The sequence below is a fragment of the Pogona vitticeps genome, chromosome 1 (assembly GCF_051106095.1).
Source record: "Pogona vitticeps strain Pit_001003342236 chromosome 1, PviZW2.1, whole genome shotgun sequence".
NCBI lineage: Eukaryota > Metazoa > Chordata > Lepidosauria > Squamata > Agamidae > Pogona > Pogona vitticeps.
In genome coordinates this window covers 56,350,476-56,374,116 of record NC_135783.1, presented here as the reverse complement: position 1 = coordinate 56,374,116, position 23,641 = coordinate 56,350,476, and the positions used below count along the sequence as shown (strand labels likewise).

Here is a 23,641-nt window from a genome sequence, read left to right as displayed (position 1 = left end):
CCTACCATAGCATCCCTTTTCATTCAGATGGCGACAGATAGTGTGAGCTGACACTGTTGTGCCCTGTGTCTGCAGAACAGCTTGAATTTGTTTGGAAGTTAATCTGGGTTTTGTATCCACCATTTGAACAACCCTTCATTGTAATTTTTCAGTAATTTTGCTCTTACATCCATGTCCAGGGAGGTTAGTTACAGTGTCATGGGCTGCAAACCTCTTGATGGTATTGCACACAGTGGATTTAGGAACATTAAGATCTCTAGGGAGGGACTTGTAGCCTTGAGATTGTTGATGTTTTTCCACAATTTTTTCCTCTCAAATCCACAGACAACTCCTTACACTTCATTCTTTTCTCCATGCTCAGTGTCACACACAACACAAAGGTTGAGTCAACTTTTCTCCATCTTAACTGGTTGCAAGTGTGATTACTATATTGCCCATACCTCTTACTTGTGACAGGTGTGTCTAAATACAAATTAAAGGAGCATCACATGCTTGAAAAGCAATTATTTCTTACAATTTAGACAAGGTGCTAATAGAGTCATGGAAGAGACCACTGAGGCCATCCAGTCCAACCCCCCACCTTGTGGGAAGTATGGCCAATAATTTTGGCCAGTGCATTTTGGGGTTTCTGTGTGGGATTGTATCAGATTTGACTTTTCTTCTCTGTTTGTTTGTTTGTTGTTGTTCCAACGCAAACCAAAGAAATGAACATGTGAGTACCAAAACATTTGCAAGTGCAACAATTTTCTGAGAGAAGGGTTGCATTTTCTGACAGAATTGAAGGGTGCCAATATTTTTGGCCATGACTGTACACCCTATTTCTGAGTGCTGATACATTTCAGAAGCCCAGTCTTCTCAAGATTCACTTTCCTGAAAAGCTGACATCTGGTAACCTATGATATTGCTATGATACAAAGTTTATTTTCATATATACACAGATTGAGAATAAGATGTGGGTTCATAGAATTAACATTCCCAACAGATTCCTGTTTTTCATCAGATGCCTAAAAGAATCCATAATTTCATAAATTTCCCCTCCCTCCCTTCCTTCAGACAGCTAGTTTATATTTAAGCCTCGTGTCCAGATACAGTTCCAGCACAAGTTGTCCCCCACCCAGATTGTCTGCTATCAGAGACACAGGGTTTTTCCAAACACAGCCTCCATTTTCATCCCCTTTTTGTTGATATGTGGTGGGAAACACTGGATTTACCAAGTGTTTACTGTGTAGCACTAAGGTGTACCAGTGTTTCAGGGCTGTACGTGTGCTTGCCAGTGTTGAGCAAATTTCAACTGAGATTGACAACAGTTAATGTATGCTCTTTTGACAACTGCTTCTTGGCTCTTGTGTTAGTGCCTTTGAAACACCATAGCGCTCAAATTTGTCCTCCAGCCCAATTATGTATCATTGTGTTTCAAAAGAGATTAAAAAGTCTTGGGACTCAGAGGGGTCCTAGGACTTTTTAATCTCTTTTGAAACACAATGATACATAATTGGCCATTTCCTTTTCCCTTGATCTCTAGAATTCCCATCAGCATTCTGTGTATTCCATAACCCATAGATTTATTTCAGATAGTTTAGTTTTTATTAGTTTAGTGTTATCAGCTTCTGCATACCCATAAATACTCATGGTGTAAATCTAGAATTGCCTTGATGTGAATACTACTGTTTGGATGCAACTTAGTGCTTTTAGAATGGAGCATCACTTTTCTATCAAAACCCATAATAAAATCTGATGTGAGATCTTATTCATAGTTAGTATTTGCTATATCTCGCTAAACTGTATTTGAATAGTAGGAAGATTTTAAGTTTTCATTACCCTGCAATTTTCAACTTCATTGTTATTAAAAAGAAGGATAATCACCTTCCTTTTGTCTAATTGCTGCCTTGGCCATAGAATCAAAGGACAACAACAACAACCCCCCCCAAAAAAAACAACAACACCATTCAAGCTTTTTAGAGTCCTATTTCCCATCATATCTTTGGTCAGTCCCACCAACAGTATGTATATAAACTCATTTTGCAACATTTGTTCCAGCACTACTTTGCAGATTCTAGCCCATAAGTTAGATGTTAAGAGTGTATTAAATACCAGCTTAAGATAAGAACAAGCTCCCTTATGCTTTAGATGGGATATAGATTTGAGAAGTTTAGAAGTCCATATTCCTTCCGATGCCCCTTTTTCATATTAATGTGTTAATATATATTTCATGTTTCTGGACTGTAAAATGGATTCTCCATTCCCATGAATAGGTGACTTTCATTTATTTTGAAGTACTTTACAGGATATATACAGTATTTTATTAAGTAATCATTGATTATTCAGTTTTCATTTTCTAATGTAGATGAGCAGAATGATCTAGATGTAGCGTATCTTGATTTCAGAATGGCTTTTAACAAGGTCTCTTCTGATATTCTTGTGACCAAGCTGCTAAAACATGTGCTCAGTGATGCCACTCTTGGGTGGGTGTATAAGCTGGTTGACGGTCTGTATCCATAGTTCAGTGCTTCATTATACTGGAGAAAAGTGACAAGTGACATACTGCTGGATTCAGCCCTCTGTTGTCCATCATCTTTATAAATGACTTGGATGAAGGTATGGAGGTGATGCTCATCAAATCTGGAGGGATTTAAGTTGACTGTAATAGGTTGTAGAACTCAGCTAAAGGAAACAAAATGAGCACCAACGTTTTCATTTAGGCATGAAAAATCAGATGCACATTCAGGGTGAGTGACAGCTGATTTTGCAGCTGTATGTGTGAGTCAACCATGTGATACAGCAACCAAAAAACCCCCCACAAATGTAATGTGAGGCTGTACCAGCAGAAGGAGCACTCACATCAAGGGAAATCATAGCACCATGATTACTTCTAAGCTGTAATTACGAGCAACACCATTTACATTAAAAACATTAAAAACATTATAATTTTTATTTATTTATTTATTTATTTATTTATTTATTTATTTATTTATTTATTTATTTATTTATTTTCTGTCCCGCCCTTTTAGACAAAGTCTGCTCTGAGTGGGTTCCATTAAACATTGTAAACTAAAACAGTTAAACACAGTTAAAAACAATTCAAAAGAATAATGATTAGTAATGCATTAGTAATGCTCAAGATGGAAAAACAGAAAATTATAATAAAAATAAAGTCGAGTATTGACAGGAGGGAAGGCCTGCCTAAAGAGCATGTTTGGACAGTTACTATCTCCTTGTATACAAATGGCTCAAGATAGTTGCTGTTCATTTGGTTCACTTTCAAATACTACACTTGGAAAAAAAAATAGGAATTATTCTGCACACTACATTTAAAGGCTTCAATTGTTAGCTGTGTTCTCCCATCACTTCTAGCTGCTGCAAATAGTTACTAGTGTCCTTGTTTTGCAGTGGCTCTAGGCCAAGAGGAAAGAAACTAAAAGAGTTATTGCTGCTTTAAGCTAATGGAAATTCTCCGTTATAACTGCTGCTCTTGCATTCAGGAAGCCTTCTTTGGTCCCAGCAGGGAGAGATGCCTTACATACTCTCCCTTCTTTCAGTGCTGAATGTTCAGCTAGTTTCAAACAACTATCAGATTGCCTTTCTTGGATTTTTTCCCTCCCTTCCTCCCTCCCTCTCCATCCCTCTCCCTCTCTTTAAATCAAGCTATATCTATTTAGTCATTTTAGCATTACCTAAGTCATTCCTTCCAGTGAGTTCATCATTGTATTTTCCTGTATCTGCAATTTTTTTTATTCCCATGCTGACTTTGATACAGTATATAGAGATTTTTAAATTTAAGTTCTAAAAAGCTTTAGGACAAGAGTGTTGATTCTTGGATTACTGATACCTGCTTCTTTTCTGATCATATACTGTACTTGTTTATTGTCATAAAATCATACTTGAACACCGTACTTGCTAACCATGCAAAAGTCCATGCTTATAACATTTACACAATGCCTGGTCAACAAAGAGGAATTGTATAACCTACCAAATGACAGAAGTTCATATTCTGCACCACTGTTTCTTTCAGTTCTTTCAGACTGTTACAGAGATCTAACAAGGTCAAGTTACATCTCTGAAACTATGTAGCCCTGTATACTTCATAATTTCATCTTTGATTGGTCAGTTCAGTAAGGATAAGATTTCACTACTGGTTAGAAAAATTGAGTTCTAGCAATTTTATTTCTCTGGCCCTTTTCCACAATCTGAAGAGCTTGTGGATTATATTCCTACTCACCAAGGTGGACTCTGGGCTGAGGCTTCTGATCAAGAACTATTGTTTTTCTTCCCTTCTTCCTCCATGTTTTCCTCTAGTGGCAGAAAGATGCCTCTGCATGTTATCAAGGAGAAGCAAAAAAAACACCAAAAAACAGATCTTACAATGGGCATCTTGTCTCATAGCTGGATACAGTACCTATTCACATTTATTATCTTCTAAATTCTAATCAGCACCCATTGATAATTGTATTGGTAGTTATACTGTGATAGCAAGTAGTACAGTGGGGTCTTGACTTGAGAACTTAATCCGTATTGGAAGGCGGTTCTCAAGTCAAAAAGTTCTCAGGTCAAATCTGCATTTCCCATAGGAATGCATTGAAAACCATTTGATTCGTATCTGCTCTTTTCCGTCCATAGAAACTAATGGGAAGCTGCTATTCCGCCTTCGACCACTAGAGGGGGATATTTTGTTTCTTTTTTTCTTAGGCAAGAAAGGTTCAGGGAAGGCAGGGAAAATACAGTCCAGGCAGTCCAGTACCAGGCAGTCTGAAGACTGTCTCCCAATCCACTCTCTAAACGCTGGGAGGAGTGAGGAAGCAGACAGGCACCCTTTTCACTGGCCAACAGTTAACTGAAAGTTCACATTTTGCACTTTCCCTGCCTCCCACGTGTTTTTTTTTCAGTTCTTAACTCAAATCTAAGTACTTAAGTCAAGTCAATATTTTCCTATGAGAGCGGTTCTTAAGTCAAAATGTTCTTAACTCGAGCCGTTCTTAAGTCAAGACCCCACTGTAGTATCTTCATGCTGCATTTTCAGCCAGTTAGGGTTCTTAGGTCTAGGAATTAATTTCTGGAACCCTAATTCTACAGATGATGAACTGAAGCTCTTCATCAGGGTTGGTAGACTGATCTTGTTTGCACTTTGGTACTGATGCTTTAGAAATTTGCTATTCTTTTTTTTATTGCCATTGTTTATGCCACTTGCATCTTCAGGTTGCTGCAGTTTTCAGTGGATGTGGCTATAGGCCAAGAGAAATGTAACTGTCTTGGTGTAATCACACAATTACCTTAAGGCATATACCCATGCTCTCATCTAATCAGCGTGCAGTGGAGCACACAGATCAGCTGTTTAAAAAATAACACACTTTGAAAACAGTCAATATAAAATTAATGTTGGTCATTCCCTAGATTTACCCAGACGTTGTGTGCAACTGTGTTCTTGGAATAATCACAGAATGAAGAAACCAGCTCATTCCAGAATGATCACTGCCATCTTACAACATCAAAATTGCATATAGTATTGAGAGACAGGGCATTAATTGTATCGTTAACCTCCTTCATATATAGACATAAACATAAGAAGAAAATCTCAAAATCACATAGCAGCAATTCAGACAGATGATAGATAGATAGATAGATAGATAGATAGATAGATAGATAGATAGATAGATAGATAGATAGATAGATAGATAGATAGATAGATAGATAGATAGATAGATAGATAGATAGATAGATAGATAGATAGATAGATAGATAGATAGAGTGGGGGACGTGGTGGCGCTGTGGGCTAAACCGCAGAAGCCTGTGCTGCAGGGTCAGAAGACCAAGCAGTCGTAAGATCGAATCCACGTGACGGAGTGAGCGCCCGTTGCTTGTCCCAGCTCCCGCCAACCTAGCGGTTTGAAAGCATGTGAATGGCAGTAGATAAATAGGTACCATCTCGGTGGGAAGGTAAACAGCGTTCCGTGTCTAAATCACACTGGCCATGTGACCACGGAAAGATTGTCTTCGGACAAACACTGGCTCTATGGCTTGAAGAGCGGGATGAGCACCGCCCCCTAGAGTCGGACACGACTGGACAAAAATTGTCAAGGGGAACCTTTTAGATAGATAGATGGATAGATAGATAGAAAGAAAGAAAGAAAGAAAGAAAGAAAGAAAGAAAGAAAGAAAGAAAGAAAGAAAGAAAGAAAGAAAGAAAGAAAGAAAGTCAGTCAGTCAGTCAGTCAGTCAGTCAGTCAGTCTAGGGATGTGAATCTTACAGCCTGTTGTTCTTAGGCAAAAACTGACTGGGGAAATTGTTATTTTTCTCCTCACAGCAAGATCTCTCTGCATAACTCTTTCTTTCTTTCTTTCTTTCTTTCTTTCTTTCTTTCTTTCTTTCTTTCTTTCTTTCTTTCTTTCTTTCTTTCTTTCTTTCTTTCTTTCTTTCTTTCTTTCGCAATCTCAGGAAATCTGATGGAATTTTTCTGGTGTTCTATCTTGTTTCCTATAAGAAGTGTCAACTGCACAGGATTATTAACATTCATGCAAAAAACCTCGTATGTCTTGTGTAATATTCACATGGAAAGGTGAGGAGAAACACTAGACTGTACAGGATTGTTACTACTTATGTGCTGAGGATTTCAGTACAAAGACCATTAAACTGAGCAGAATACAATAGGTTCTGGCACAGAACAGTCAGTCAGCAACAACTGTCTGTCTTTCTGTCTATTTGGAGGAAAAGCTATGAAAACAAGAATAAGAAATTTTTCAATTATTTTTCACATTCTTCATCTAAATATTGTGTGCTGTCAAGTCAATTCTGACTTCTGGCAGCCATTTCAGGGGTTTCTTGGTATAGAGTACTCAGACACATACATTCTTCTGGGGATCTCCTGGGACTGTGCATCTTGCCCAAGGCCACACAGGCTGGCTGTTCTGAGATGCTTAGTGGGGAACTGAACTATACCTAATTCACTGAGCTACCAAGCCAGCCATATAAACATTTCCAGTGCAAATTAGTAAAGGTAAAGGTTCCCCTTGACATTTAGTCCAGTCGTGTCCGACTCTAGGGCACGGTGCTCATCCCCGTCTCCAAGCTGTAGAGCCAGCGTTTGTCTGTAGACAGTTTCTGTGGTCACGTGGCCAGCACGACTAGACATGGAACACTGTTACCTTCCCACCGTGGTGGTACCTATTTATCTACTCGAATTTTACATGCTTTTGAACTGCTGTGTTGGCAGCTCAAGGTAATGCTATTGATTTAGGATTGTCATAAATATAAAGCCTTTGATTATCCCAGGTTGTGGAACAAGACTTAATTAATCTTGACAGGAAAGGACACTTACACTACACTTCTAATTAAAGACTGTAAATTATAAACATATTTTCATTAATAACCTTCAACACAGTCACTCTAACAGAATGAATAAACTCTGGATTTAAATGTCATAATAAACCGCAATTTCATAGGAAATCCAGCTTATCATATATAAGTTGCAAGCCAGTGCATATTCCCTGATCCTAATGGCCATTCAGTCCATGTTTTGTTTTGTTTTACATAAGAACCCATAGAAGACAACTTTCTGGATTGCATCTTCCCCAACCAGAGAGAACCTTAGAGGGAAACAAGAATTGTTCCTCTGGTTGCTGGAGAAGAGATAAGCCAAAAGTTCTGCTAGATTCCCAATCAACAAACTGCAGATCAGAAGTCCACGGCTGCTATTGTCATAACTTGAATTGATTTTTCAAATTAGTTGCTTATCTTAGTTTGGTGTTCTGACTAATGCTCAAGTGACCATATGCTTTTTTGCAAATTGTGAATTTATATGCAACAGTACAATTTATAATTGCATCAAAAACTCTTGGGGGCTTAACAAAAATTAGTTAAGGAGAAAGATCAGTTCAAAAAGTGCCTTGAATATATTTCTAACCACCAAACCTCTAGCTTTACAATTATTTATAAACATTTCTCACCAACATGGTGAGAAACAGGATTCTGATTTGTATCAATCTGCAACATATTTATTTAATATCTAGCTGATTAATTGAGTCAGATTTTGAAGAGTTTGAAGTGTGTGTGTGTGTGTGTGTGTGTGTGTGTGTGTGTGTGTGTGTGAGTGAGTGTGTGAGAGAGAGAGAGAGAGAGAGCATGCGCGCGTTACATTTGGGTTTGGGTTTGGGTTTGGAGGAATGCCATTGAATTAGCTATGTTTTCTATCTGTGAAATATTAGAGACCCAGAGTCACCCAAGTAAGCATTGAGGAAAATAGTACTAAGGTATTTTGAGGCAATTTCTATTTGTATGATATGCCATGTGTTTCCTACACCACCTAGTGGAGACAGCAAAGTATTAATGTAATAGTGAAAGAAAATTGAAATTTTGATATCATAATATCTTGAAACCAGTGGTTTGGATTGAACTGAATCCACTTTCAGGGATTCTGAAACACATTTCTGATTCATGATCAAGACAGATTATGGTCTAGTAACTTAAATGGAGTATTATACATCAATCAATGTGCATAGGATCTTCACGTATTTATTAGCAAGCAGAGTTTTGTGTTTATTAGGAAGCAGATCAAAGTGGGTGTAGTAAATAGCATGAGAGACTCAAATGCCTGCTTGGCAATGGAAGTTTACAGGGGGGAAAGTGGCAACAGTAAAATCACTTCTTAAATATTTCATGTCCTCTGAAAATCCTATTATGATTGCCATATGTTAGGTTACAACTTGATAGCACATAATATACACAGAGGTTACTTTCTTGTATACTCCTCCCAGAATTTCCCCAGGCAACATGGTCAGTGACTACTGTGCTGGGTCCCTCATGATATCCACTATGCCCCACTTGCTCTGCTTCCTAATAAACGCGCACGCACACACGCACGCACACACACACACACACACACACACACACAATTTTAACTTTATTTTTAAAACCTTTTAAAAGTTAAAATAGGGCATTTTCTAATTATATTAAGATATAAAAATTGTATATCTGAAGGAACTCACATCTTGTTGCCCTCCCCCCCCGATGATTACTGAAATCCATTCTCACATCCCTTTGCATTGCCTTCTGCAAATTAGATGTTACTTCTGTAAAACTCATGAGGTATCCCTGTGGTATTCTCATGAATCTGTAGCTGTTTGATGCTTGCTCAGTTGGTTTTTGGCCATCGTGTCATGAAGATATTGCATGAGCCCCTGGGCACGGCAAAATGTCATTATTTCTTTATTTAGTTTCCCCATCACCATTTTATATGCAAAACAACATTACGGTTGGCTAAGAAACAATAATTGGTGCATGAATATCAAAAAAAGTTGTGACTAAATTGGGATTTGAACCCAGCTCTTCCAGACCCAACATCAAGCTTTATGTACTACTGTCATGTTTGATGAGGAAATGAGACAGATGTTTTTGGTGATTGCTCCTAGTCTGTGAAACTCTTTTCCAAGATAGGTTAAGTGGCCTCCCTGTTATATCTCCAAATTTCAAAAAAAGATTAATTGTACACAACTGGAGTATATATATACATTATATACATTAGTCGTGGACCTATTGCTGAGTGTGACCACAGCTGCAATACAAGAATATCTACAAGCAGGATCTGAAGGCCTTAGGAATGGATGTCAACAGATGGGAAACCTTGAGATCTGAGTGTTCAGCCTCGAGGCAGACGGTGAATCACGGTCTCTCCCATTTTGAAGAGACAAAGAGGCAGTCCAGAAACCAGCAAAATCAGGGAGGTGGACAGGGGACAGATTGTATTTGTCTTCAGTGTGGAAGGGATTGTCACTCTCAAATTGGCCTTCTCAGCCACACTAGACATTGTTCCAAGTCCTCCATACAGAGCACGTTACCATAGTTTCTCGAGACTGAAGGATGCGTGATCTGATTGGTCCTCTCAATCCACAGCCAATAAAATAAATGATGACAGTAGAATGTTTGTATTTCCTTCAGAGTACTGAACTTGTGTTGCACTAAATAAAAGGCAGGCATATGTGTGTGTCCACAAATCCAGCTGCATTATAAGCCTCCTGAAGCAGTTTCTGTAAGTGTGTTTAAATGAATGCATTTAAAAAGCAGTTGCAATGGAGAACCTGCCTTATCCATGATCACATCAAATACAAAGTAATGTTTAGGAGTAATGCGTGTGTGCACCAAATTACCAGCCCCTTTAACACTATGAACCATGAAGCAGACTTTAGTAAATTTAGCCCTGATTCATGAGTTTAGTTTAGTGCTAGCCTCCCACAACCGTGCTCCTACATCCTGTTGCATTAGAAATTGCTGAGGGCCAGATATATGATGGCAAAACATTTAATACCTAATTTTTAATTAGTTAGGCTCATCTAGTAACTTTTAAAGGCACGTGGTGCTGTTGCAGGTTAAACTGTGGAAGCCTCTAGTGTTGCAAGTTCAGAAGACCAGCAGTCGTAAGATCGAATCCACATGATGGGGTGAGCTCCCATCATTTGTCCCAGCTCCTGCCAACCTAGGAGTTCGAAAGCATGTAAAAATGCGAGTATATAAATAGGGACCACCCTCGGTGGGAAGATAACAGCATTCTGTGTCTAGTTGCACTGGCCACATGAACACAGAAACTGTCTACGGACAAACGCTGGCTCTATAGTTTGGAGACCGGAATGAGCGCCGCCCCCTAGAGTCGGACACGACTGGACAATTTGTCAAGGGGAACCTTTACCTTTACCTAGTAACTTTTAACCCAACGAGGGTAACATGACATTAATACTTTGATGGGATTAGTTAAAGCATCATTTGAAAAAACTTTAACAGCTTTATAATTTCAGTTTATCTGTTTTGCTGAGGGGGGCCCTGCTGTAGTGGGGAGACAAGTTTTGCAGAGGGGTCTCAATTGACCCCTACCAAACTATGGGTGAGTCCTGAGCTCCAAGATCTCGCAGTCATGAAGACAGCGAGACCCCGGCCAGCCCAAATTTGACAACCCCCGGACCTCAAGTCCCCTTCTTCTTGTTGACTGTTGGTCCGGGAGCGGCTCCAGAGGATCTTCTCCCCCAAACACTGTAATCTCACAATCCGCAGCACTGGGATATCAGATGAGCTATACCTTAGCTGTGTTTGTGAGGGGACTCACCAAAACCTGTTTTATCCGCACTACCCACCTGTGTGAACTATTTGGACCACCACTCATTATGCCAACGCATCTTGTCCAGTGTGGGATAGATGAATGACCCCCGCTCCCAAAGGCCAATCAGGACACGGGTCAAAAATTCCTATCCAGCCCCCAAACAGATGACCAGTAAAATTCACACTAGTATTCAAGGCGGGCAAATGGGCTGCCAAAAAGGAAGAGGCAGAACATAGAAGGAGTCTTAGCTTAAATACTCCCCCCACATCCTCTCATCTCTGTCTGTGAGCTTAGTCTCGTGTTATCCCGGGAATGGGACAATGGCGGCTCCACGCTGCCGAAGAACTCTGCAGTGGACCAGACATTGTCCCCTTACCCCAGAAGAAGACACAATCTGCAGTGATGGGATATCAGATGAGCTATACCTTACCTGAGTTTGTGAGGGGACTCACCGAAACCTGTTATATCCACACTACCCGCCACGACAAGGGGCAAGCTACGCTTAAGGCCCATGCCCGCATCGAGTCTCTCAAGCTCCAAAAGCAGGCCCCCCTGAAGTCAGCCAAAAATATTTCCAAACCTCTGTTGGAGAGATGTACTCCATCCTGACAAAAGAGCTCAGGCCTGTCAGCATGGATCTCTTGGTGACCAATCACCGATCCAAGACCATCACATACAGATCTACACACCTCTGTTAACCCCCCTGCTTATGGTGTTAACATACTGAACCTGACACCCAAACAAGCCGAGGGATGATCATGGACCAGAGACTACTTATCTTGGGGTACGTTGCCCTCAGCCATCTGAGGTCTCGAATAACATCCAACACCAAGGCCTTGCCACCCTGCTTTGCCAGGTCGTTACCTCCCAGATGTATAATCAAGACATCTTGATTGCATGCCAAATGTAGATGCTCTGCATAACTGGCTCCAGAACAGTCCACGGATCCCTCTCCACACAATTTGGGCTATCTGTGAGGCCCAAATCGCTCCCCCACACCAACTGAGCAGTATGTCTTGCAGCCCAAAAAATGAACCTGTGGCCCACTAACATTACCTGTCGCAGACTATCCTGTAAGAGTGGACCTGCAAGACAAAATACACACCTGCCTAGATGTGAGGGAGTGTTCTTACATATCTATGATAGGTGTTAGATGACCATCGCCCCAAAAGCTTGATGTCATCAGGATGGTAGCCTAGCGCAGCTTCTATTGAGGCTGCTCCAATTCTAAATAAGTGAGTTCTGAAATTCAGATCCTGAGCCCCTGCTCTGCTTAAGGCCAAATCAGTCATTTTCCAGAACTGATCTTTTGTCAAAGGGGTTCCATTCTCATGCATGAAAAAATATACTTGGCCCTGTCCTCTAACTTGCAAATAATTACCTGTTTTACAGAGCAAAGACTTGCCACCGAACAAAGACCCACAGTCAGTTCCTCTCCTTTGCTGCGCTGATCTGCCTTGGATAGGCAAATATGTACCCGCACAGTATTCTCCTCTATAGCCACATCGTGCATCTGTAAAGCCATTTTTGATGCATTCCCTTCGCCTGATGCTACCACCCCACTAATCCTCAACATGTCAAAAAATGTCAGCAATGTAGCTGCCTGAAACAGCGCAGCTTCATATGCATCCCGCAGATAAGAGGCTACATTTGACATATCTTCTCCCACTATTCCGGGGATATTGGTGTCCTTGAATCCCTAACACAATCCCTGTCTTTACTGTAGCCTTCGATCATTTTCCTGATACAAAGGTCAGAGGTATAGTCCTGATACCCATGAATCCTAGCATGAAAGGCTAAAGCTGACAACTTACCCTGGTTGGAACCAGGTGCTAAGCCTTTCCCATGGAGAAACACTAGAAACGGCTGAAGGTGTTCAACAGGGGCAGGCCAACTCAATTCCAGCCCCACAGTCTTTCTAAACTCCTGGAATTTTATACTCACTGCCCATAGGCTTTCTGTGTCCTTGGAGCCAAGGACAAGCCTATTGCTCATTCCACATCAACGTGTCAGTTTGCCAGACCTCTGCTGGAAGCATCTCCGGAACTTTGTTGGCTCCTGGATCTAACTTCCTGAACCGTGTGATCTTTGGTGTGATAGAGCATCGGCCAGGCTGTTATCCAGAGCCAGAATGTGCTTTGCGTGAATAGAAAAATTGAACCTCAGTGGACACAACGTAAATGCACACACAAGTGCCACAATGCATTTTGAGTGTGATGCAAGGTTGTTCACTATATGAACTATCGCCTGATTGTCACACCAGAAGCATACCGATGTATTAGCCCATTCGTACGCCCACAGCCACAAAGCCCCTACAACCAGAAAAAAATCTTTAAAAGTGAGGTCCCTTGTGATACTGTGCTAGTGTCATTCCTCAGGCCATATCCCAGTGCACTATCTTCCATTAAAATAAATTCCAAAGCCTAGAGATCCAGCTGCATCAGTCTGCACCTGAAATTCTGACTGGAATTGCAGTTCGGACCTCCAAAAGGACACTCCATTAAAATCAGCTAAAAACTGACTCCATATTTGGAGGTCCTGTTTCATACCTCTGGTTACCCTTGTCCTATGAAAAGGGCGACACAGTCCCTTCATGGCCCTGCATAAATGGCGTAGAAATGCACAGCCAGGCAAAATTTAAATCTCCTGCAACTTTTTCAGGGACACCTTCTTACTTCTTAACAGGAGCTGGATCCTGTACCTAAGTGCCACTAGTTTATCTTCTGGTAGCCTAGAAGCTTGCTGCTTAGTGTCAAGCTCAATCCCTAAAAAAGTAAGTGAAGTCGCAGGCCCTTCAGTTTTTTTCTTCAGCCAAGGGTACTCCCAATTCTCATGTCAATGACTGAAACGTCTCGTAAGATAAATGTGCACTGTCCAGTGTGGGCTGCTCCAGAGAAAGGTAATTATCTAAATAATGGGCGGTACTTCTGCAACCCACTCTGCATCTGAGCTTCCTTTCCAAAAATGAACTGAACCGCTCAAATGCAGCACAGGAGACAGAGCATCTCATTGTCAAGGCCCTATGTATATAGAAAGAACGCTGAAAATAAAAAACCTAAGAGGTCAAAGTCTAGCAGATGGATTGGAAGAATACAGAATGTTGATTTAATATTGCATTTCGCTAGTTCCACCCCTTGTCCGCATCTGTGCACCATGCACACTGCCTCACCAAAAGAAGCAGTGTGCATGCTCCTGTTGTATAGCATCATTCACTGACTCCCCTTCCAGATAAGACAGATGGTGAATGAGCCTGAACTCTTCTTTATTCTTCTTGGGTACAAGGCCCAAGGGTGATACACGGAGGTTCTCTAATGGGGGATGCTGGTAAGGTCCAACACCCTACCTTCGGATACTTCCTTTCTAATTTTGTCATACTCTCCATGCCCTTTATAGACTTCAAGTTCTTTGCAAAAAAGCCTTACACTTGCCCATTACTGGAATTCTAAAACCGAACGTGAAACCTTCCAACAAATTTTGGGTGTCTACTGGCCATGGATAATCCACCAACCAGTCCCCCAGTACCTCTAAATTAATTTGGCTGAGGTCCTTTGCCAGGGACACCTTCTTATTACCTCCAGCATCCTTGGCAGCGTTCCTCTGCGCTCTGGCTCTAAAGTATGATGTGCTGGGGTGCTGACCCTGCAAATCGAGCATTCATGATGGAAACTACATCCCTCTTACATGAGCACGTGCCCTTAGCATTGTAATCCCAACAGAGAAAGCGGGGTTGAACTGCTTGACCTGTGCCAGCACAGGAACCCACATTCACGTCCTTTTTTACGGATCAGGTGACCACTGTCAAACTGTTCTCTGGGGTTAGGCCTAGCTGGAGTCATAATCTGCAGCCAGAAGCCTGGCAATGGCTCATCCCTGTGTAAATTTGGATGAATCGCACTGCACATACGGAACGATTCATCATATGTCAACCAAGCCTGTCCCACAAAGTCTGCATATGCTGGGTAAATCAAATCTAAATATTGGAAGAGAGCCAGCACCCTCCAGGGCTGCCCTCTCAGAATTACCCCAGCATAGATGATAAATCCTGACAACCAGTCCTATCTGGCTTACTCCTTCTACATCTTTCCTTCTCCCGGTTGTCTTCCTTATCAACATCCTTCTTTTCTACTTCTCTATTGAGGGGTTTGAATAGGTCTACATACTTTTCTTCTCAATGTTTTCTTTAGTTGCTGGTGCTAGGTGGTCACCTAGAGGCATAGCATAATCCCCGAAAGGCAACGCATTCAGAGACACTGTGTTATAGCCTGTATCCGGTACTGACAGATATGGCCACACACCTACTTCTGGTGTTCGGCCAAAGAACGCAAGAGAAAATGCCTGCATGTACGGGGAAGCCTAGGGAGCTAAAGGGGTAGAAGTACTTTGCCATTGGGAATCACCAACACCCGAACCCTGCATGCCATGTGGAATGTGAGCTGGTGTGTTAAACTGGCCACTAAACAGCCAAGGCCAAACTGGCATTGGTGTCACTGTGTGTTGTGCAGCCTCTAACTCACATGTGACGTCTGATATTGATGGTTCGCTGTCTTCCACCCAGATAGCTTCCTGGCCTTCATCATGCCTTCTCTGCCTCACAGCGGCCAGCCTTCCAGGTTTGGATGATGCTGTACCTTGCTCATCCACCTCACACCCACTCTGCGGTGAACCATGGAAACAGCAGTCCCTTTCCTGGATGGTTGTACAGCTGCATGATCCTCCTCTAAAGCAGAAAAATGTGTTAATAAGTTTTCTGCCAAATCCTTGAGTTTAGCCTTCCTATGGCTCCTAGCGTCTCTCGCAGAACGGCGCTTTTTTACAGTAAAACACCTCAGTTCCTCACTTCCTAACCCTTTTTCTTTTCATTCGTTCTTAATTAATTAATTAATTATTATTTAATTATAAACAGTGCTTTGGGCACTATCACTTGCAGGTTTAACGTACGCGTAAGCCCAGCCTAACAGCCGTGCTGCACCCCATCCTCCGCTCCTCTACTTCCCCCCTTCTGTTTTCCTTTAAAAAAACAAATAATTAAGATCTCATCAGGCTATAGGCCCTGAAAGTCCTAGCCGAAGCCCAATAAGCAAACCATGGGGGGGGGCACCAATGCAACCCCACCATCCAAAATGGCATCTGACACTGTGACGCAGTCCTAATTAGATCTCCTGAGCAGCACTCCATCCTCCTTCTCTGTCTGCCAAAAAGGAAGAGGCAGAAGGTAGGCAGAGTCTTAGCTTAAATACTCTCCATCCCCATCCTCTCATCTCTCTCTATGAAATTACCTAGTCTCACGTTATCCCGGGAATGCGACAATGGCTGCTCCATGCTGCCGAAGAACTCAGCAGCGGACCGGACATTGGTGTTGTCAACATTCATGCTGCATTTTGTTATGTACAGCTTGGCATTCCTTTTCCTGCTAGCAGTGCAGGGACATTAGTGTGAAGCTATATCAGGCCATTTCCTGGCTTTTTGAATTGTGGGTACAGAAGCACAATATCACACATTCATAAACTAGAGATTTTTTTAAAGAAAGATTTGAATTAATGGTTTAGATTGGTGGTTTTTAATTTTAAAAAAGAACATTAGACATGTATTGAGTAACCCACTGAGTTTTGGAACACACTGCCTGGCCTTGGACCAAGTGCTATTTTTCAGGCTAACCTACTGCAAAGTATAGTTCAGTGGCAGGGAGAACACATGGATAGCTGTAGTAATGTCAGTGGAAGCCACATGTTGCTCACCTCTGCATTAGACTGTTAATGTAACTGTGTTATTGATAGTGTCTTCTTGGAATGTGCGCTGCTTTACTTAAAGCATATATAAAACACCAGATGTGCTATGTTTGGGGGGGGCCTCCTCCTTCCATGTGGTCCAGGACATCTGTCCCTAAACCCTGAAACAGTGGTACCATTGCTGACTGGGAGGTTTCAAGACAGCTGCAAAGGGTGACTAGATGAGATTGTATCCATACTGTAACCACAATTTGCGTATATCAGTGAAGTTTTGAGAACATATCACATTCTCTGCAATATGAATTCTTCCTGTAGCTTCTTAGTTCATTTCAGGGCAAGTTGCTAAAGCTAAAACCAAAGTGACACAGCTAAATTCATTTCTGGAAGATCTCTCTGAAATGCATTTCAATCATTTAGGAGTGGCTGCAAAATGGCAAAAGAATTTATGAGGCAAATGAGTCACAGAGCGTCTAGAATATAAAATGTGATGTGCTACTGCAGTTTGATACAGAAAGTATCTTTGTAATCCATGTGCTTAACTTAATGGTGGTTCATGATTTAAATTTATTACAAATATACTTGAAATATATATGGGGCAGTGTCATATACCTCATGCATTTTGATTAGTATTAATACAATAATGGTAACAAGTGATGAACAAATTGTCATTTCTCGTTGCCTAATTTATAAGGATTGAGGTTTGAAGCTACTATTTTCAAAGTTCTTACCCTTAAAATTAATGTATGACATTACTTTTTTAAAACAGTTACTTGATGCCGCATAATACATACATTAAGTACAGATCCATAATGTTCTCTCTAGTAAAACTATGTGTGTGTCCACATATGTGTGTCTGTATCCACCATAGTGCCAAGACTGTTAAACCTACGTAAATGCGTGAAACTTAGCATAGCTCCTAAAGAACTAATTAATTTCTATTCAGAATGAATTATGTTTAATAAACCAAAATCTATTTTTGGCTGAAGTACCATATTGAGTCACTAGGCCACTATCTAGTTGGCAGCAGGCTTCTCAAAAGAGCAGAGCTCCTCAAGAGCATAAATAAAGAAGCAAATGTATTACAAACACAATAATGAAGAATATTAGAAAAGTGATCATTTGTAACTGGAATAATGAATTCAGACTTACTGGGGGATTTCCCTCCAGTTCTAGAGCTATGTGTTGATACAAAGAGGAATTCAGACAGTATTGTTTTGCTAGAGTTTTAACACAACCCAGAGATTGTCATTTTATAATACTTTCTTAAGTTGAAACTTTCAAATTCTGCAATGGGTAAACTTTATCTCCTTCATCCAGATAATTGTGCACACAAAGGAGAAATATAAGCTTGCCAATTATCTTGCCTGTACAAGGAGATCAGATTTTGAATACTAGGCCTGTAGCTACCCAGCTTTGTCCTTCGGGCTGTTGTCCAAAAGCAAGTGCACAATAGACCTCAGCTTTATAGGGAAAGTATTCCAGAATGCACTTTTGAGTGCAGTGCATAAACAAATTATGGATATTAATAGGGGAAGGAAGAATTGTGACTTTACAATGGAGGAGGGTTTACTTTCACATAATATGAATGTTAGAATTGTAAAATATATTCCAAGAAGATTTATGTAAGCCTCCTACAGAAAAATATTTGTAGAATGCTGGCAAATGTGGGTATTTGTGTGCTTCCTGTGGCCAGTCACTCCATTACAACAAATATTGACAGTATCCTATTTTACAGGGCCTTATATGTTCTCCTTTTCTCTATGTAATAACATCTGGGGACATTCCTTCCTTATTTTTCTGCCAAATCTTTATATGCTTCTTTGTCATTTTACTCCCTGCCTTAAGCGGTTGATTCACATGTACACATATTGCCTATCCTCACTATTAAAAAGCACACTGTTTGAAGTAGTGGTACCAGGCAATATGAAAGCTTTGTGTTGTTTCATCTGGGGAGCCTGTTGCCCACATATAAGTGACTGTGATATAGCAGGCTTCATATATTTTATGAAGTCTCAGAAATTTTAGACTTATTCAAAGCCATAGAAGTGTGACAGTGTTGTTCTTTGCAGTAATTTATATATACAGGTGGTGGGGTTTTAATGTATGTTTTCACCTAAACTTTGTTAGCTTTTGTTACTGAGAAATGTTGCTCCACTAACCATCTTACATCAACTTAGTGTCTCAGATACTTAGTTAATCCTAATTGATGTGGTGGTGGCAGGAGAGAAGGAACACATTATAATTCACTTTCTCCCTTCTTTTCTTTCTTCCCTTTGCAGAATATGTCAGAACGTCACAATGGTCCCATCTAGCAATAGTACAATTTCCTCCTTAGTTTCAAATGGAAGCTTATTTTGGATTCAGGACCCTCAGAGAACAGGGAGGCTCAGTGATATACCACCATATACTAGCAGCCATGGCCTCTCCCAAACAAATGAGAGCTTCTCCTTCACCACCATGGAAATGGGCAATGTGTCACAACAAGAACCTCCTGATCCTCTGGGTGGCCATACTGTCTGGCAAGTTGTCTTGATTGCTCTCCTCACCGGCATTCTGGCCCTTGTGACCATCATTGGAAACATCCTGGTGATTGTGGCTTTTAAAGTTAACAAGCAACTGAAGACTGTTAACAATTACTTCTTGTTGAGTCTTGCTTGTGCAGATTTGATCATTGGTATTATTTCCATGAACCTCTTCACCACTTATATAATCATGGATCGCTGGGCTTTGGGAAACTTGGCCTGTGACCTGTGGCTCTCGATTGACTATGTGGCCAGCAATGCCTCTGTCATGAATCTGTTGGTCATAAGTTTTGACAGATACTTTTCCATCACCAGGCCACTTACCTACAGAGCTAAACGAACAACCAGAAGGGCTGGGGTGATGATTGGCTTAGCTTGGGTCATCTCCTTTATCCTTTGGGCCCCTGCTATTCTGTTCTGGCAGTACTTTGTTGGAAAGCGAACTGTTCTTGAAGGTGAATGTTATATTCAGTTCCTAACTGAACCAATAATCACTTTTGGCACTGCCATAGCTGCCTTTTATTTGCCAGTCACCATTATGAGTATTTTGTACTGGAGGATATACAAAGAGACAGAGAAGCGTACCAAAGAGTTAGCAGGACTCCAGGCCTCTGGCAGTGAAGCTGAGGAGGCACGCTTTGTCAACCAAACAGGCAGCTCAAGAAGCTGTAGCAGCTATGAGCTACAGCAGCAGAACAGAAAGCGCCCCAACAGAAGGAAATATGGGGGCTGCCACTTCTGGATGACATCCAGGAGCTGGAAACCGAGCTCAGATCAGGTTGATCAGGAGCACAGCAGCAGCGACAGCTGGAACAACAATGATGGCAATGCATCTCTTGAGAACTCTGCCTCTTCTGATGAGGAAGACATTGCCTCTGAGACCAGAGCTATCTATTCCATTGTGCTGAAACTCCCAGGGCATAACACTATCATCAACTCCACAAAACTTCCCTCATCAGAAGACCTGCCTGCATCAGAAGATGAACTGCAAAAGTTGGATGCAGAGTCAAAGGAAAGGAGACCTAAAAGACTCCATCCACAAAAGAGTATGGAGGACGGACAATTACAGAAGTGCTTTCCCAGGCTTTCAGTTCAACCAGGATCAGCTGTACACACAGAAAAGGTTTCTGATGGTATTCCAGCACAGTCTAAGGCAGCTGCTGCCCTGCCTTTATCGTGCAAGGAAGCGACCCTGGCCAAGAAGTTTGCCTTGAAGACAAGAAGTCAGATCACAAAACGGAAACGAATGTCACTCATTAAAGAAAAGAAAGCTGCACAGACACTCAGTGCCATTTTATTTGCCTTTATTATCACCTGGACTCCATACAACATCATGGTCCTGGTAAACACCTTTTGTGATAAATGCATCCCCAAAACCTTTTGGAACCTGGGGTACTGGCTTTGCTACATCAATAGTACAGTGAACCCTATGTGCTATGCACTGTGTAACAAAACATTCAGAACCACTTTCAAGATGTTACTGCTGTGTCAGTGTGACAAACGTAAACGACGTAAGCAACAGTATCAGCAGAGACAGTCGGTTATTTTTCATAAGCGGATTCCACGGGAAACTTCATAGAATGGTATTTTTAAACAATGGAAACAAATATTAAAGGGATTGCAAAAATGAGAGGGTGATTGCTGGAGATAGCTATAAATACTTCATCTTTAAGATGTGAAATGAGCAACCTGGTGTATGTATTTATCCTTTTAATATTTCCTATTTAATGTAACATTTAAGGCATACTGAGCAAAAAAGAAAAAGAAAAAAGTGTTATTACACAGGTTTTTATACAGGAACAATCAGACATGTGATGGTTTTCCTAGAAGATTTCAAGAAGCTGAATATGAAAGTTATTCTCCAGCTATAAATCTGTTCTGGGTTTTCAGGTGAACACAAGTAGCTGACCCACTCTCAGCAAGTCCCCAGAGAGTTGATTCAGCGCAACACAAGACACCAGTTGAACAGATATATCAAAACAAAATCTCTGAATGTGTATTCTAAGCACTGTATAGGTTGCTCCAAATGTCTTAGGGTTTCCCATTCTCTCCTCTTTTGGAGTGTAATGTCAACTCTTTGGTCTAAGTTGTTAAAGGATCTGTTTAATAACACCCCATGCACTCAGAGCCTTGCCGGCTGTCTACCGGGAGAGATATGTGTGTTTTTGCAGGCATTTACTATTGTGATTGTGAGATATGAGTAGCATAAGGGGCCTTGAAATTTTGCTTTTCAGCTCTTATTTACATGTTATTTATTCTGACATTTTGGCTTCTCCTGAAAGTGGCAAAACTCACACAGCAAACAAATACAGCAATGAAGAATACCAGAAGGGCACATAATATAGCCACATATTTTTGCAGTGGACTCTGGTGGCATGTATATTTTTCATACAGAGTTGGATCTTGAAGAGCCCGTAGTTTCCCAGCTGCAGGACAAAGGTTGCACCCAGATGACAGGGTCCACATTAGCATTTAATGTAACAGATAGCATGGAAGAGTTCAGATTGCATTCTCTGCAGGATGCATTTCTGCATTTAAAGTGAACATCATCCAGATGGACTTTCAATCTGGTCCTTAGATCTATTGTGCTGATACAATGGGTTAAGAGTATCCAGCATAGTCCTAAGAGGCTCTAGCTCACTTAGATGTTGGGATATTATTCCTGCACAGATTAAGGAGATCTAACCATTTTGCTGGTTTGGAACTAGGAGGTGGGATCGAATAATGAGTAGGTTCCTGGCAAGCAATATGTTCAAGTATTTGATATGTAGAGGATGTATTGTTTATGGAGTAAGCATATTACTTCTCTCCAGCTACCTATGTAGAGCAAGCAGGTTTCTAACCAGACTGCACTAGGAGTTTCTCAGAATCAGTGTCTGCCTCGACTTCCTACACATCAGGAATAAATTTTTAGACGTTGGGGAAATAATTGCATTTAAAAAACAAACAAACAACAACAAAACTTGCACTTTCCAAATGCTTGTCAGTTCTGAAAGCTTCTGTGGTTATTATTGTTGGTGTTATCATTACTACTGGTAGTAAAAACTTCAAGTCTGTGCAGTGCAATGTCCCAAATCAATGTCAGATGTTTGCTATTTCAAATAGCCAAGCACCTTCTCAGAAAGACAAAAAAAAAGGGCTTTAATATTTATAGTTGAAACGTGACCAGTGATTCCTGGAATTTATAATGCAGTCGGTACCTCGTACCTTGACCACAACCCCACCACATGCAACTCCTGTTCACTCAGTGATGCTTGCACAGGAGATGGTCAAAGTGGGCTGTGCTTATACTGTACTTTATAAAAGTCAGGATTTCCCTGAGGAAAGGACTGTACTTTAAAGCATTGTTTCAGATCATATTTATCTTTGTTTTGAAAAAGTAATTTTGTATATTATGCTTTCAACTGACCAAGCATTGGAGGAGGCTTTTTCCCTCCCTCTCCTTTTGTTTCTGAACTGACACTCAGATCTGAAAAAATTATATATTTTTTAAAAAATGCAGCTTCCTTTATGAAAAGGGGAATCAATGTTGTGAACACATAACTGGTATAAAAGCTGCTTTTGTATTCAGTGTGAGATGGTGTTTACAGATGATTTTGACAACAGTGGAAGTATATTGAATAGTGTATATGTATCTGAGCTATTTCATTTTGTGTTCTGTTAATATAAAGATATATTTATACATACGTGCCACCAAAATGTTTTATTTAAGTGTTGATAAATATTGCTCTTTGGTCTACAGCTGTACTGTCGTTTAGAAGAAAATCATGAAGGTGTTCTTGAGAAATGAATACAGCTTTCAGGTCTTCCCATCACTCTTGATAATAGGTTGCATTTGTGTGTGTTGAAAAGATGGACTATTTACTCTGCAGTGCTTGAGACTGGTCCTCATTATCTGAGGAAGAGAGGCCATTTTGGAGATTCACGAATCAGAGGACTGGACAGAGCTGGGAGTGGGTAGAGGGAGCTACCATTTACATATGTCAAGAATAAACAGATAGGGGAATGGAGGAGAATTGCCTCACTTTCTCTGTCACATGGTTCTTCTGTACTTAAGAGCTGCATAACATGTATTCATTCAACAAGCACTACTTTTCCTAGTACAGAGAAACAACAATCTACATTTTCAAAACAATATCCAACTCTTCTGAATTTTTCCATGTCACACTGTATAGGTGCTGAAGACCTTCCAAACATTTCCAGGTCATGAACATGGAAGGAGTCAGGGACAGCCCAATGTATTTGCTGACTGAAGCTCAGGTCAAGATGCTGCCCCCAACCCCATTCAACATACAGAAGCCAGCCAGGCAGGCAACTGAAT

The 23,641-nt window shown here is 40.9% G+C and overlaps 1 protein-coding gene across 3 annotated transcripts in view; it reads left to right on the top strand.

The window, feature by feature from the left end:
• The window catches only part of CHRM3 (cholinergic receptor muscarinic 3), a 295,948-nt gene extending 272,944 nt beyond the window's left edge, over positions 1 to 23,004 (top strand). For all 3 annotated transcript variants that reach the window (XM_072993175.2, XM_072993174.2, XM_078383123.1), the window contains one exon: positions 19,078 to 23,004. In XM_072993175.2, the coding sequence (XP_072849276.1) occupies positions 19,097 to 20,899 (1,803 nt within the window). In that variant the 5' untranslated portion in view covers positions 19,078 to 19,096 and the 3' untranslated portion in view covers positions 20,900 to 23,004. The remainder of the gene's footprint in view (positions 1 to 19,077) is intronic.
• The last annotated feature ends 637 nt before the right edge of the window (positions 23,005 to 23,641 follow it).